General features: G+C 34.1%; 1 protein-coding gene across 1 annotated transcript; it reads left to right on the top strand.

Moving 5' to 3' along the window:
* The first annotated feature begins 2147 nt into the window (after nucleotides 1–2147).
* LOC116128971 (cysteine-rich receptor-like protein kinase 10) lies at nucleotides 2148–8257 on the top strand. The gene is made up of 7 exons (XM_031414715.1): nucleotides 2148–2970; nucleotides 4419–4556; nucleotides 4680–4804; nucleotides 4884–5094; nucleotides 5267–5504; nucleotides 5825–5975; nucleotides 7928–8257. Exons 1-7 carry the CDS (start codon nucleotides 2148–2150, stop codon nucleotides 8255–8257), a joined length of 2016 nt encoding a protein of 671 aa, XP_031270575.1.
* The last annotated feature ends 7301 nt before the right edge of the window (nucleotides 8258–15558 follow it).

The raw sequence follows: 15558 nt of genomic DNA, 5'->3' as shown, positions 1-15558 counted from the left end.
ACCCAATCCATATCAACGGCTTTTGTTGAGTCACCAGCCATTAGGATCGAATGTAAGAACAATACCAAGCACAGTTTGAACTTCTCTGGATCGTTAAACCGAACTCTTCATATCATCTGCTCTAAATCGCGTCCTATAATAGACGCTTTCCCCTGCAAAACCTTGTCAACCAACCTTACAGCTGCCACACTCTCCTTTATTGCCTTTGCCTCATCCTCATCTGACATTTTCCCACATCCTAAGTCGATCACCAAGGCATATTTCATCATCCCAAAACGTAGTGGCTTTCCATCCACCACGAACCACATTTCTTGCTTTTTTGCGCATTTTATTGAGTGTAGCAACATATAATGCACTCCCTACCCCCATAACGCCTTTTTCCAATTTGTTCTAATTTTCAAAAACTGACCAAAACAAGTCTCTTTGAATCGTCGTTGACCATTCCTCAATCCATCTAAAATCCCTTTTATTCTCTAAAAAACATCCCAACTCGACCTGACTGTCACCCTTGCAGGGAAGTATAGTACATTCTCGCTTACAATGTCCAACCTGTAGTCTTTATAGTTTACGGTCCACACAATCTGAACAATCGATATAAACAAAATATCAGCAACAAAAATAAACCAAAACAACTAATAAACAATATATCAGCAACAAAAAATTACCTCTGTGGATATCTTGATTTTGCCTCGTGCAAGATCTCTTAAGTGATCTGAAATCGCTTAAGCGACCAAGAGTAAATTGAATGAATCACTTAAGCGATACGAAAGATCACTTAAGCGATCTTAGATCTGGGTAGATGATTCTGCCTCGGACAAGATCGCTTAAGCGATCTGGAATCGCTTAAGCGACCAACAGTCGCTTAAGATGAATCGCTTAAGCGATAAAAAGATCGCTTAAGCGATCTTAGATCTAGGCAGATAATCTACCTCGGACAAGATCGCTTAAACGATCTGGAATCGCTTAAGCGACCAAGAGTAAAGATGAATCGCTTTTCTGGGCAGATGATTCTGCCTCGGACAAGATCGCTTAAACAATCTGGAATCGCTTAAGTGACTATGAGTAAAAGAGATGAATCGCTTAAGTGATACAAATGATCGCTTAAGCAATCTTAGATCTTGGCAGATGTTGATTCTGCCTTGGACAAGATCGCTTAAGTGATCTGGAATTGCTTAAGCGACCATGAGTAAAAGAGATGAATCACTTAAGCGATACAAATGATCGCTTAAGTGACAGTACAAAGCAATACTCCCAAAACAAATACGTACCCTTTCTTCGCCGGCCTCCTCGTCGTCGACCTCCTCCTCCTCGCCTGAATTCTCGCTGGTCTTCTCCTCTTCAGAATCGTTTTGCGATTCTTCTCTCTGTTGTTGTGCTGCCATCGCCTCCTCTTCCTGTGGACCACCTTCACTGATCGGATGATCCGCCGGAGCAGCCATTGAACTGGTTGCACCACCAGACTCTAGGATTCCAAGTGGCATTGGGTTTTCCTCTTCATTGTCAATGTCAGCCATGGTTTAGGATTGAATTTGGTGTGAAAATTTGTAGTTTCGATTGTGAGTGTGGACTGTATCGCAAGGATTTAGTTTAGGGTTCAAGAATTCGATTTTAGGGTTTAAGAAATAGATTGGAAATCGCGACTGTATTGATGAAAATCGCGACTGTATTCCATTTAGGGTTCAACAAATTGATTTAAGGATTGAAGAAATTGATAGAAAATCGCGACTGTATCGCCGGAAATCGCAACTGTAATCCGTTTAGGGTTCAACAAATTTATTTTAGGATTGAATGGTGTGAAAATTTGGAGTTTGGATCGGAAATCATACAGTCCCCGTTTAGGGTTCAAGAAATCGATTTTTGCCGTAATCAGTTTCGATTAAGCGATTTGAATGGGTGGGGCTCTTTTTTAAATTTCAAATTTTAAAAACTTTCATTAATTATGATTTTGTCCTTATATGTTTTAATCTTTTCATTTTAACCCATTTTACATGTTTAATGAATCCTAACTGTGCCACGTTATCTTTTCTAAATTAAAAAAAAAAATGAAAAACATTTTCTAGGCCATTTTGTTAAATGAAAACTTGGGATGGCCGGCCAGTTAAATTTTCACCAAAAAGAAGCTAAGTGCCTAAGACCTAAGAATCAAAATGCCTTCCTTGAAATTCTTCCTGTTGTTTCTTGTTCAGATCTATCTTGTTAGTTTTCTTACCGGTTTGACAAGTGCAGCTGACCCAACATACCTTTATCACGATTGCCCAAACGCAACAACTTTTTCCAGAAATAGCACCTTTCAATCCAACCTTAATTTTTTCCTTTCTTCACTTGTCTCTAATGCTATCCGCAGCAATGGATTCTCCAACGGTTTCTACAACGCCAACGCAGGCCAAGACCCTAATAAGGTCTATGGTCTCTTTCTTTGCCGTGGTGATGTCAGTCCCACCACCTGTAGAGACTGTGTCAATTTTGCTACCTCAGATGCTCTTAAACTTTGTCCCGTTCAAAAAGATACTGTAATATGGTACGACGAGTGCCTTTTTCGCTACTCAAACGTGTCTATCTTTTCTACTATGGACGCTAGCCCAATGATTTTGCTGTCCAATGTAAATAATGTTACAGAACCAGCCCGGTTTAAGCAGCTACTAGGGAATACAATGAACGAAGCAGCAACTCAGGTTGGTGATTCTTTTAAAAAATTTTCTACAAGAAAGGGAAATTTCACAACCTTTCAAACACTGAACTGTCTCGTACAGTGCACACCAGACCTATCAAGTCTTGAATGTGATAGTTGTCTTCAACAATCTTTTGAAGGTTTGCTGTCTGATACGGTGGGAGGAAGAATTTTGTTTCCAAGTTGTTATAGCCGGTTTGAGTTGTACCCGTTTTATAATGAAACAGCTACTGCCGCACCGCCACCGCCACCGACGCCTGTGCTCTCTCCTCTACCTCCTGTTTCTGTAGCTAGCCCTGAAGGTAGATTTGAACTAACGCACTTTGATTTAAATTTATTTCTTTTTCATTATTTAAAGTAAAATTAAGCTTTATCATTTTAAATTACCGAGGATACATTTGTTTATTTATTATTTTATGTTGAACGCACTGCCAAATTTTTATTCATTTGTTAATGTTTTGTTTTTATTTTAGGCACGATCATCCATGGCTTGAATCAAGCTGCTTTGCTTTTAGTCATTGGTATAATAGTCATTGGTATAAATCATTAACATCATTCTAGCATGTATTATAAGTATAAATAGAGCCCTTGTATATTGAAAAATATATTCTTGAAGTACAATTTCATTCTTTACATTTTTCTCTAGAAATGCTATCAGAGCCTAGGTTTAAGACAGTGAGTTGCTATTTCTATAGTATATGCTTGTCTAGGAAAATTATGTCACCAAGACGGTAATAGTCTCAGAAAACTGGGCTTCAAGTGGGACTGCTTGTGACCCTTCTGGTTTCTAGGAATTTTCCTAGTATATTAAACCAAATAAGCATAGCACTTACTACTATCTTGGTTTATTGCTCTGCACTGTCTAGGACCTCTGGCTTTGCCATTACGGTCCCCTACCTTTGCCACACCTCGGCACGCGTGCACACACGCCTTGCCTTGTCAGTTTTGCCACGTCATCGTTGACTCACCGTGCCATTGTTGGCTTTTGCCATGTCATTGATGCCATTTCATCGTTGACTCGCCATGCTATTGTTGTCCTTTGCCACATCATCGATGCCAAGCCATTGTTGACTTGCCAGACCATTGTTGGTCTTTGCCACGTCAGGCCATTGTTGATCTTTGCCATGTCATTGATGCCATGTCGAGCCATTGTTGGTTTTTGCCACGTCATCGTTGACTCGCCAGGCCATTGTCGGCCTTTGCCATGTCATCAGTGCCACATCATCATTGACTTGCATATCATCGTTTGCTTTCTTGTTAGCATTGACTCTATTTCAAGATCAACTATTTTGTCTTATTACAATCGCTTACAAAAGCTCATCACCCAAGACGATTTACGGAGTTAGTTTCTAATCTCAAGTTGGAATCTACGTTACCACAATGAACTTGCGGGGGGGTGTTAGCCACAATCAAGCAAAGCTTGATTTTAGCCATTGGCATAAATTATTAGCATGATTCTAGCATGTATTATAAGTATATAGCCCTTGTACATTGGAAAATATACACTTGAAATACAATTTCATTCTTAACATTTCTCTCTTGAATTCTTTGCCTTCCTTTATAGAATTCTAACATTTATATTAGACCATTTCTAAAGATGTTTAGAGGGGAAAGACAGAGATGATAATATTCAGATTGTTTTACAGCTTATAGCTACTTTTTGACTTTACACTAAGAAATTGAGCTTTTTACAAGAACTGAGTACTTCTGAATCCTAGTGTACAAAACAAAATTTTTACTGTTCTTGCAGGAAAAAGCGGAATTTCATCTTCAATAATCATAGCCATCATTGCTCCAATTGTTGTCGCTGTAGTGCTTTTCATAGCCGGCTATTGCCTCCTAATTAGGAGAGCAAGAAAGAAGAATAGCCCTATACCAGAAGATAATGGTAAATCTTTATAAAGCTATTTTATTAACCATCCAAACAATCTTTTACTTCCCATTGTCTGTGCATAAATGTTATATTTGCTATCTTTAGGGAGACTAAATTATTTATTTTCTAGTTGTGTAGCTGGATATGATGATATTACAACCGTAGAGTCCTTGCAAATTGATTTGGGGACAATTGAAGTAGCCACAAAAAAATTCTCAACTCATAACAAGCTGGGCGAAGGTGGATTTGGTGAAGTTTACAAGGTATAGTATTCATGTTGTATTTATTTAGACATAGTCGGTTCAGCAGATGATTTAACGATTTGTTAATGAATATTCTCAGGGCATACTTCCTAATGGACAAGCAATAGCTGTAAAAAGGCTATCAAGCAGCTTTGGACAAGGGGCAGAAGAATTTAAGAATGAGGTTGTATTGGTAGCCAAGCTTCAGCACAGAAATTTGGTTAGAATACTGGGATTTTTCTTGGAGGGAGAGGAAAAGATTCTCGTCTATGAATTTGTGACGAACAAAAGCCTTGACTATTTTCTCTATGGTTTGAACTGTCTCCATGAATTTCAACGATTCATGAGTCCAATACCCTTGTTTTGCATTCGACCAAATGGATTCTTTTATTCATCCTTTGTAGATGGGAAGAATTGCTTCATTATGCATTTAAACTTAACTCCTAAATGGTTTAATTTGCGATTTGATTTTGACATATGCAGGCCCTAAAAGACAAGCAGAATTGGATTGGTCAAGACATTACAAAATAATTAGAGGCATCGCCCGAGGAATGCTTTACCTTCATAAGGATTCTCGATTAAGAATTATACATCATGATCTTAAAGCTAGCAATATATTGTTAGATGGAGATATGAACCCAAAAATTTCTGATTTTGGCATGGCAAGGATAGTTGGAGTTGATCAAACTCAAGTGATTACAAACAGAATTGTTGGGACATAGTAAGTTTTGACTACTACTTGAGGAAAGTATCAAATGAATTAATTCATTAATTATATAGTCCTAACTGTTGAATCATAGAAAAAAATGTTTAATGATGGTTTACAAATTTCTACTTGAAATTTACAGCAGAAAGTTACAATGCGTCTTTGGGCTTTCTTATATTACAAATGCATTCTTCATTTGGTATACCAAATAGCTCTAGGCATAACATCTGGAGAACCCGTTAGTTAGCCTTAAATAAATTAATGTGTAAACTTTTTCAATTTATTTTCAATGGTTTCTTGTTATCTTTAATAGTAACATAATTTCTATTACACAGTGGTTACATGTCTCCAGAATATGCTATGCATGGGCAATTCTCAGTGAAATCCGATGTGTATTGTTTCGGTGTCCTAGTACTAGAGATCATTACTAGCAAGAAGAACATCAATTTCTATCAAACAGATGGTGCTGAGGATCTCATGAGCCATGTAAGCAAATTATATATTGTATTTGTTAGAGTAGATGCCCTAGAGCCAATCAATTATTGTAGAATTGACTCTTTGTAATAATGTTCATTAATCAATAATAAAAGGCATTTTATTCTATATCGCGTAAATCATTATTATTGCAATATGTATTGATATATGTCCTTAGAATGGTAGAACGGTAACGAGGGTTTCAAGTGTTTCAAATCTTGATAGTGAGAACCCTATGAGCACATATGGTGGCCATTCTAGAAACGTCCGTAGCCCCAGTATTTTCTGAAGTAAGGGCACAGATAATACGGTAAGGCTATCATAGTGTTGAACGACCATGTCGAAAGGCAGTGACTGATCTCACTTGTCAAGGTTTTTTGGCGACAACCTAGTGCAACACATGGGTGCTTGTTGTAGGCGGATATACCGCAACAAGTTCACTGGACTGACCCACCAGAGGATTCCATATGGATGGTAACCCCAGTGTCTATGGAACAAATCCTCTAACGAATGGTGGTGCATGTGATCCTTAGACTTGAGATCACCGGAGCACCTTGTGCACTGATTGGTGCAGTTTGACACTAGCCTAACACAGTTCTATTTAGATCTGTCAATACGGTGGTGATTGGATGCATCGAGGAGTGTATCAAGACTATGGTGGATTGACAGAGGATTCATCACTCCCAGGTACGAGAGAAGTTATCTCACGGCGCAATTCAGTATATGGCGATGACACTAAAACTGTGGCCACAGTGGGATTAAGTTGTTGCTCTATCCATATTATAATACAGGTCATCGGTCCAGAAACTGAATACATAATATCGAGAGTAACCGAAGGTTGACACTATTTCTATACCTTTGTCTCATCGAGATAATGAATGATGAAAGGAACGAATTGGACGGTAACCATATCGTTGACATGTAGCTACTTTGCTGAATCCGAATCTATCGGGTGGCCATGATGTCTTGCTAGGGGCCAATCTTGGTCTGTGTATTAGTGAGATGATTAATTGGTGTTAATCGCAATACTATACACTATCGATATGATGAGGAGCCTATGGGTCACACACATAGAAGACAATTTAAGACTCAAGAAGATAGAAGGGCGTTTTTGTCTTTTTGGGCAAAAGGGTATTTTGATAATTTCACAGTGCAATTAAATTTGCTGAGGTCATAGCCTTTATTTAATTTGTTAGAAAAAAATTAAATAAGTGAAATTCCATTGGAATATATGTTCGCATATATTTAAATAAATTATCATTATTGTTAAATGTTAATATATATATTAACTATATATTAATTGATTTTAATGATGAATTAAATTAAAATATCTAAATGGGAGTGTTTGGCAAATTTGGGGGTGTTTGGGTTGGAGCCCAAGCCCATTCCAAATGGGAATAGGGCAACTAAAATAACACTATAAAAGAAATGGTTTTAGTTGAAAGTGTATTTTATTTTATTATTTCATTCTTCATTTGAAAAGAGAGAAAACTCCAGCCCCAAAACTCTCCCACCCCACTTTTACTGTTCCATTGAAAATCAAATACTTCTTTTGTTTTCTTCTTGATTTCTTAAGGCCAAGGAGGATTTAGCAAATCCCTCCTTGGTTCTTGTTGATTGTCTTCATGTGGACCTCTACGGTTCGATCCTACACTTGGATCAGTAGCAAACATGTTCAGAGACAATATTGGTGGAGCCTCCAAACGTGGTATGGTTTCTCAAACCTTGAACTGATTTTTTTTTGTAGGTTTGATTATTTTATATAAACTGTGATTTTTGTACCTGGATCTTGATTCTAAGGAACGATCCATAGAGTTTATGTTTTGTTTTCCACTACATAACTGGGTCGTTTACTAACAGTATTTCCCCTTTGTTAGAGTTAGTATCTTTACATCAAATAGAGAGTGGAGAAATAAAAGAGTTAGAACTGAAGCTCATTTATCGTGACTAATTTACTATTTCAGGCTTGGAAACATTGGAGGGATGGGACACCGTTGCAATTGTTAGATTCAACTTTGACAGAGTCTTACTCGAGAAATGAAGTGATTAGATGCATCCATGTGGGGTTGTTATGTGTCCAGGAAGATCCAACTGACAGACCCACAATGGTAACAGTAGTTCTAATGCTCAACAGTTACTCTGTTACTCTTCCAGCACCTCAACAACCAGCATTTTTCCTTGGTAGTAGAAGGGAGGCTAGCATGGCAACAAAGGATTTTGACTTTGATCAATCTAAAAGCAAGTCAATGCCATGGTCTATTGATGATGCATCAATTACCGAAGTATATCCTTGATAATAGGGTGTTTTAGACTTTAATTCACTTATACAACCAAAAGTGACAAAAATGCTTGTTTCTATATTGTAGTATGGTGAACTAAAGGATCCTTCATTTCATATAGTGATCCTATATTGGCCAACTTTATCCAGGCAGATGTAGCCTGAAAGGGAGGAGATGTATGCTCAGTATTTTATTGTTTATGATATAATTTTCATTATGTGTTGTCGCTAGCCTTGATGGTATGCTCTATATAAAACAAAGTTTTCTGAGGAAAGAGTGTCAAATGGTTAATTTGTCACAACTTTCCGTTGATTTTTTAATCTGCTGCATTTTGAGTCTTTGAAACTAAATTAATTGAAATGCCCTTTTATTATACTTGAATTCTTAGTCAAATCTTTTAAAAATATGAGAATGGGCCAAGAAAGTAAGAGCAGAATTGGCCGTGTTGGATAGAATGTTAGGCATCTTGCATCACTTACGTCACTATCCATTAAATGTGTTTTTCTCTCATCTAAGATTCCTTAGATTTGACTCAAATTTTCTATCCTCTTCGTGAAAATTAATTGGCTTAAATTATCTTTATTTACTTGTGTAGACAAGTCTTCTCTGCTAACCCAAATGTATGCGTAGTGAACTGTTGAGTGAAGCTCTAAACGGTGTCGCATTGCGTCTGTTGATACGTTGTCGTTTTGGAGTTAACTCAAATGACTAATCTTAGCCATTGAATCCAGCCTGATCTAATGGCTCTAACCAGCCCAGCAAGTCAAAGATATAAAGCCAAAGTTCTCAGAAAATATACAATGAATGAAATCTCTCTCTCGCAATTGCAACTGAGTTAGGGTTCTTGTGTTAGGCTCTCAATCAAATCATGTAATCAGGTCACAGTTTGGGAATATTGTGGGTAGAAGGAATAGGTTGTTCTTTTGGTGTAGGCATTATGTTTTTGGGTTTGCTTCATTGTGATTACTGGGTGATTTGAGGGATTGTTGTAATAGTGTGAGAGTTGGGTAATTTTCGGTGTGATTGGTTTGTATTTGTAAGACTTTGATCCTTATAGTGCAGTGATTCCCAAATTGCTTGGAGCTCAACATGGATGTAGTTTATTCCATTGGAATAAGCGAACCACGGTAAAATCTTTCATGTTCTTGATTGTGTTCTTGATTGTTTAGTCTATTGATTGTGTCACTACAAGAATTTAGGCTTCTTACAACAAAATAATTTATCACTATAAATATAGAAATTGTGACCATTTTTTTAATATGATGAATTATATTGGTCACCAGGTTAGTCACAATAAGCTCGTACTCTTATGTGTATGGTGACGAAAGAGTGTTTGGTCACCATAGCCTAATTATTTATTGTGACAATAATAATTTGTCACTTTAAACTAGTTTATTGTGATAAAATATTTGTAAAAATAAAAGACAATTTTTATCACTATAAATAATATTTTGTCATAATTGATTTACATTTAAATACCAAATGATAAGCTTTATAGTGAGAAAATAATATATGATGACGAAATTGATTTTATCAAAAATTGTGAATAATGATTAATTTATCTTCTCATAATTTTAATAGTGACCAAAATTCATTTGTCATTGACTTTATTGTAACAACATTTACTTTATCACATGTTTGTTTATATGATAATATTATTTATTGAAAATTATATAGTGAAAAAAATTATTTTGTAAAAAATTTAATAACATGACAAATAATTTTTAATACAAATATTTTTACATGACAAATTTTTTATTGTCAAAATAATATAGGCGTTACAAATATTTTTTGTCATCTCAATATACTTTGTTTCTCCATTTCCATAACCTTTCTTGTATATTTTTGGGTAAAAGGTAATTGTATAAAGAATAAAAAAATAAGTCCCAACCTCTACAAAGTCAAGTCCCTTGGACAAGCCCAAGCAACCAAGCCAAAGAAAACAAAAAAGGTGGCATGGATTTACATTCCAAAAGGCCAACAAGCAAGCCTCAAAGAGGACCATACAAAATACTAGCAACACAAAAACAATGCCAGACTTTTGGTTTACAAAAGCCAACTGCATATACACGCACCAAAACAAGAAGAAAAGGAGGAAGCAGCGGCCTGCAATCTGTAAATAATTCCCAGCGAAAACAGCTCTGGAAAAGCTTTTGGTCAGCGGCGAGAAAAGTCTTCTTCCAAGCCTCCAAGGTTTCGACATAGAAATATCTACAGACCAAACAGTAATACTCACCACTTTGTAGGAGCAAGCACTACTAGAAAATCACAAGTGTAAGCAACTGCGGACTTGGCACAAGAAATATAATGGCAGGATAAATCTAGAACATCAATATAAATATATATACACTTCTTAGTCAACATAATTAGAACAAAAGAATGACCTGAAAACATGCCCAACGACCAATGTGACTTTATAATGCGCTTGAGATCCAAGAAATACAGCATTAGCATGGAATTCAAACCTAACGAGTAGATTAAGACTGCATTATGGCTAATACTTTTTCAGTTCAAAATGCAAAGTCTTTCACCTCCTCCACAAAAGCAACAAATATTTCATAGAAGTTTGTGGAGGTGAAATTATTATCTCAAAGAAGAAAAGATACATAAGGTATATTCATAGTTAATTCACACATCATGAGAGCTGACCTCCCATTTTTCAAGCTAACATCCAAGCCGAGCAAATTGGAATATTTGAGCCTTTTAATCAGATGAAGAGTAGAAGGTTTCCGACAAGTTTGTAGCCTCTACAATAACAGACAAAAAGAAACGTAAGCCCTGTTTGGTTTAATTCTCATAGAATTTAACAGAATCATAAATGTAAGGAAGAAGTCAATGACTGCAATGAAGAATACTGAAATTTGATTTCATTCACTGTTTGGTTAAGGGAATGAAATGGTAGTGTAACGGAAATGCCATATTAATGTATATGCAATAATTGCCGTTACATCACATAAAGGTCATCAGCTGAAACACAACAAAGCAATCAGCAATTTTGATCACGTTTTCACTACACTCAAGAGTCAAGACAACATCCTATGAAATATACCAATAAGATATTACTGAAGCAACTACATTTCAAAATCAAATTCTTTAACAAAAGAAGCAGAACCAATTTGGCAAGATATAATAATTAGAATTTTACCTCTTGCCACCACATTAAGTGGGAAAGATCCTTATCATTTAGAACATTATCATTTGATACTTTAACTTTCTTCGAAGCTTTCGTAATCCCTCTCAAAGCCTTCCGGTCTTTGAAAAAATAAATCTGACCAAACTGTCTGCTGCTGCTGTTACAAATAAACACAGTTCAATTGTTCATTCTCAAATACTCAGATATCGATACCAAACATCAATTTCTGCAATATCTTACAAGTCATAAGTTCCCACAATAACAAAACTCATACATGTCTTGTATCTTTTTCTCTCTTGAGATGCAGAGATTATAGTAGAGCCTAAAAAAAATCCATTAAGAAGTGAAGTAACATGAAACTAGCATTAGATAGGACCAAGAGCTTATTTCATACAAATTTTAACTAAAGTTGCAGACAATTGGATTAAAGTAATAGAAGCTAACCAATGGGTCTAAAATATGGCATATGAAAAATAATCAATCTGTCAATCCAAAATTGCTTACTCTAAGTTTTGCACAAAACTAATTATAAAAAGACTTATCATCAAAGATATGTTTTATCAATAACTCTCATTCAACTGAAACGTAATAAGCTTGATACACCAAATTCACTTGTTTTCTTGAGCTATAAACATTGTAGTATTAAAAGAAGTTGAATTAATTATCTAGAAAGCAACGAAAGAGAGCAAAGGGCAAGTACTTTGCCACGAGAGAGTACGGTAGCAATTGAGAGAGCAATGCTAGGCTTCTCTGCAACCTGAGATATGTATATTACAAATAGTGAGAAAGAAACAACAGAGCAATAGAAATCTATTCAATACATAATGCAAAAGAACTCAACAAGGCACAAGAAGCAGAGAAAAGATAAATCAATACTGCTAGTTATTTAGGATAACCAAAGAACTTAAAGCAAAGACATAATGCTGAACTCAACAAGCAATCAATAAGGCAACCCAAAGTTTGAATGTCAAGACAAAAAGTGCCATCAAACACAGAATCAATGTAACAACAAAATAGACATCTCTTCTTCTAGGGCTCTAGACACAAATAAATTTATTTAACTGTGAAAACATACCTCATGGGAACTCCTTGTTGCGAATGTGCAAATATGGGTAGGGCTGCATACAAGTAGACGGCATTCAGATGTTTGTCATAATGCATATAGTAGAAACCTCTACAAAAACCAAAAATAACCGCTGTAAATTCAAGAAAAAATCTTAAGGAAAAGAGAAAAATAAAAATACAGCTCACTGGAGGCTCTTCATAGTGGGGATGATCCTCTGAGAGGTTGTAAATGGCAAGCACAGTGCATGTAGCAATGCCTAAATATGTTATCTTCTCCCACTTCGCCGTCTCATCTAATCAAAATTTTTCGAGTAAATCAATCACACCAATTGAAATCTTCAAAAAGATGTTTCTAAATACACAAACTATATAGACAGCAAATATTTAGATTCTCATTTCGATAAACCCAAAAACACAACAAAACATGCCACAAAGAATATTTCCTTGTTAATCTCATCTTCAAAGAGATGCCAAATTTTATAGGCCTTTCATACCAAATCCAGGAACTCCCACACCCCGTTCACGATTCATGACATAATCTAATCCTCAAAATTACAAAACAAAAAACAAAATTGAAACATAGAATCCTTCAAAATACAGACCAAAATCGCAAATAGCCCAAATGCATGTGATATGATGACTAAATTAAAATATGAATCAAATAAGAATCAAAACCTAGATTAACGAAAGATTTTAGGGATGCTTACAAGCATCGTCGTGATGACCTAAAGAAGTGAATCCTCACTTGCGAGAAGCAAATTAGGGGTGGAGTTTTTGAGACGGTGGGGTGGGGAAAAAAGATAAAAAGGGGTTGGGCCATTTTTTTCTATTTATTGGAAATTTGATTTTGTTCCTTAATTATTAAAATTGGTTTTTTTCTTTTGTTTAAAAAACTTAATTTTTTCATTTATTTAATAGACTAATTTTTAATAAAAATAAAAATGTTTATCTTTAATACATAAAATATATATTATTATTCATCATATCCAACATAAATTATATTATTCAACCTTTCATAATTTTTATAAATTTTTCGACCCAGACTTTTCAATTAAGCTTTTTTCAAGTTTTGATATCTCTTTAATTAATCAATTATTTATATTTATAAAGAAAAAATGTATGTCTTTAATATATAAAATATATATTATTATTTGTCATAACTATAAATATTGTAATTGATTTTTTGTTATAATTTCAAGCTAATACATATTGATCATTTACATGCATATATTTTCTCATTCACCTTATAAAATTAGAAGTTTAAATCAATCACTCAATTGAGTTCTTGCTGCAATAAATTAGAAATTGCATTAAATTAAATAGAATATTAACTAAACCATATATCAAACACCTATCTTAAGGATAGCTTGAATTGCATAATTTACCTCGATTTTCTAATTTCATATGGTCATATATTGTATATACTTTAGTACGTGACAACCCAAAAGAATGAAAGTGTTCCAAAATGGATAAGACAACCGCCTGTATGGTGTAAAAATTATGTTATTCATCAATCAAATATTGGTTGTAGGGTCGTTTTCTGATATTAATTAATTTAGTCAAGTTTTATTAGTCTAGAGTTATTATTAGAAGTTGGAGTAGTATTAGGATTAAGTATTGTTAGGTATGATGAAGAATGTAACTCATTACAAAATTAGGATATTATATCATTAGAATCCTTTTAAGATTAAGAATTAGGATAACTTGTAAGTCTATATAAGAAGCATAAACCATAGATTATTCATTGTATTTTTATTGAATTAGGATAGATTCTAATACGCTAAAATGGGTTCTTTTTTTCTTTTCTTTTTCCAAATTCAGAGTAAATTGTGTGCAAAGATCATTGTGGAACTGCTAAACATTAATGAAATAAATTAAAAAAAAAAGAGCAAAGAAAAAACCATTTAAAAAAAGATAATAAAAAAAAGACCATAGAAAAAAACCAATTTTTTTTTTTTTTAAAGAACAGTACTACAGGATTCGAACCAATGCACTCTTCTCTCAATTTTTTCCTTTAACCACTCAAGCAAACCTACTCGTCTATTTCTCTTCTTTACTAATTATATATATTCATTTCGTTCTACATGTCTATCTATAAATACAAACTCATAAGTGAAATGTGAGGAAAACAACTGCGTTTTAGAGAGTGTTTGTCCCCTCTCCCTGCTTCCTCTCCTTCTTGCGTTTTATTTTTCTTCTTTCAGGATTTGGTTTTTCCAATTCAATTTTACAAAGNTAATAAAGAAAATTATGTTTTAATTAAAAGCCTTTCTGGTAATTAATGTAATATTATATAGAGGTTATTGTTATTTTTTTCTCCTTCTCTCTCTATATATATTCCTATGACATTTTTTTTTTTTTTTTTGCAGAATGAAAAAATGATCAAGAAGGGACCATCAACGCATGGATACTTTCGTATTTATATCAATAAAATAGCTGTAGTAGACTATCTTTAACTTTTATGTGTTAAACATATTAAAATTATAATGTTGTTGACTTTATATATTTTAATAAATTTTTCCTTGATATAATTTAGGCTTCTTACAATAAAATAATTTGTCACTATAAATATCGAAACTGTGACCATTTTTTTAATGTGATGAATTATATTGGTCACCAGGTTAGTCACATTAAGCTCGTACTCTTATGTGTATGGTGACGAAAGAACGTTTGGTCACCATAGCCTAATTATTTATTGTGACAATAATAATAATTTGTCACTTTAAACTAGTTTATTGTGATAAATTATTTGTAACAATAGAAGACAATTTTTATCACTATAAATAATATTTTGTCATAATTGATTTACATTTAAATACCAAATAATAAGATTTATAGTGAGAAAATAATAAATGATAACAAAATTGATTTTATCAAAAATTGTGAATAATGACTAATTTATCTTCTCATAATTTTAATAGTGATCAAAATTAATTTGTCATTGACTTTATTGTAACAACATTTACTTTGTCACATGTTTGTTTATATGATAATATTATTTATTGAAAATTATATAGTGAAAAAAATTATTTTGTAAAAAATTTAATAACATGACAAATAATTTTTAATNTCTTTTATAACAAATTAGTTTGTAATTATAGCATGTATTATTAAATAT

This window comes from Pistacia vera, unplaced genomic scaffold, assembly GCF_008641045.1.
Source record: "Pistacia vera cultivar Batoury unplaced genomic scaffold, PisVer_v2 Contig206, whole genome shotgun sequence".
Lineage (NCBI taxonomy): Eukaryota > Viridiplantae > Streptophyta > Magnoliopsida > Sapindales > Anacardiaceae > Pistacia > Pistacia vera.
Note: the sequence above shows the minus strand (reverse complement) of the source record. Positions and strands in the feature narration are given on the sequence as shown.

Excerpts from the sequence above, each read along its gene's own strand:
- LOC116128971 (XM_031414715.1), top strand. The coding sequence starts at position 2,148 with ATGCCTTCCTTGAAATTCTTCCTGTTGTTTCTTGTTCAGATCTATCTT. Across the intron at positions 2,971-4,418 it reads TTCTGTAGCTAGCCCTGAAG|GAAAAAGCGGAATTTCATCT; the intron begins GTAGATTTGAAC and ends CTGTTCTTGCAG. Across the intron at positions 5,095-5,266 it reads CCTTGACTATTTTCTCTATG|GCCCTAAAAGACAAGCAGAA; the intron begins GTTTGAACTGTC and ends TGACATATGCAG.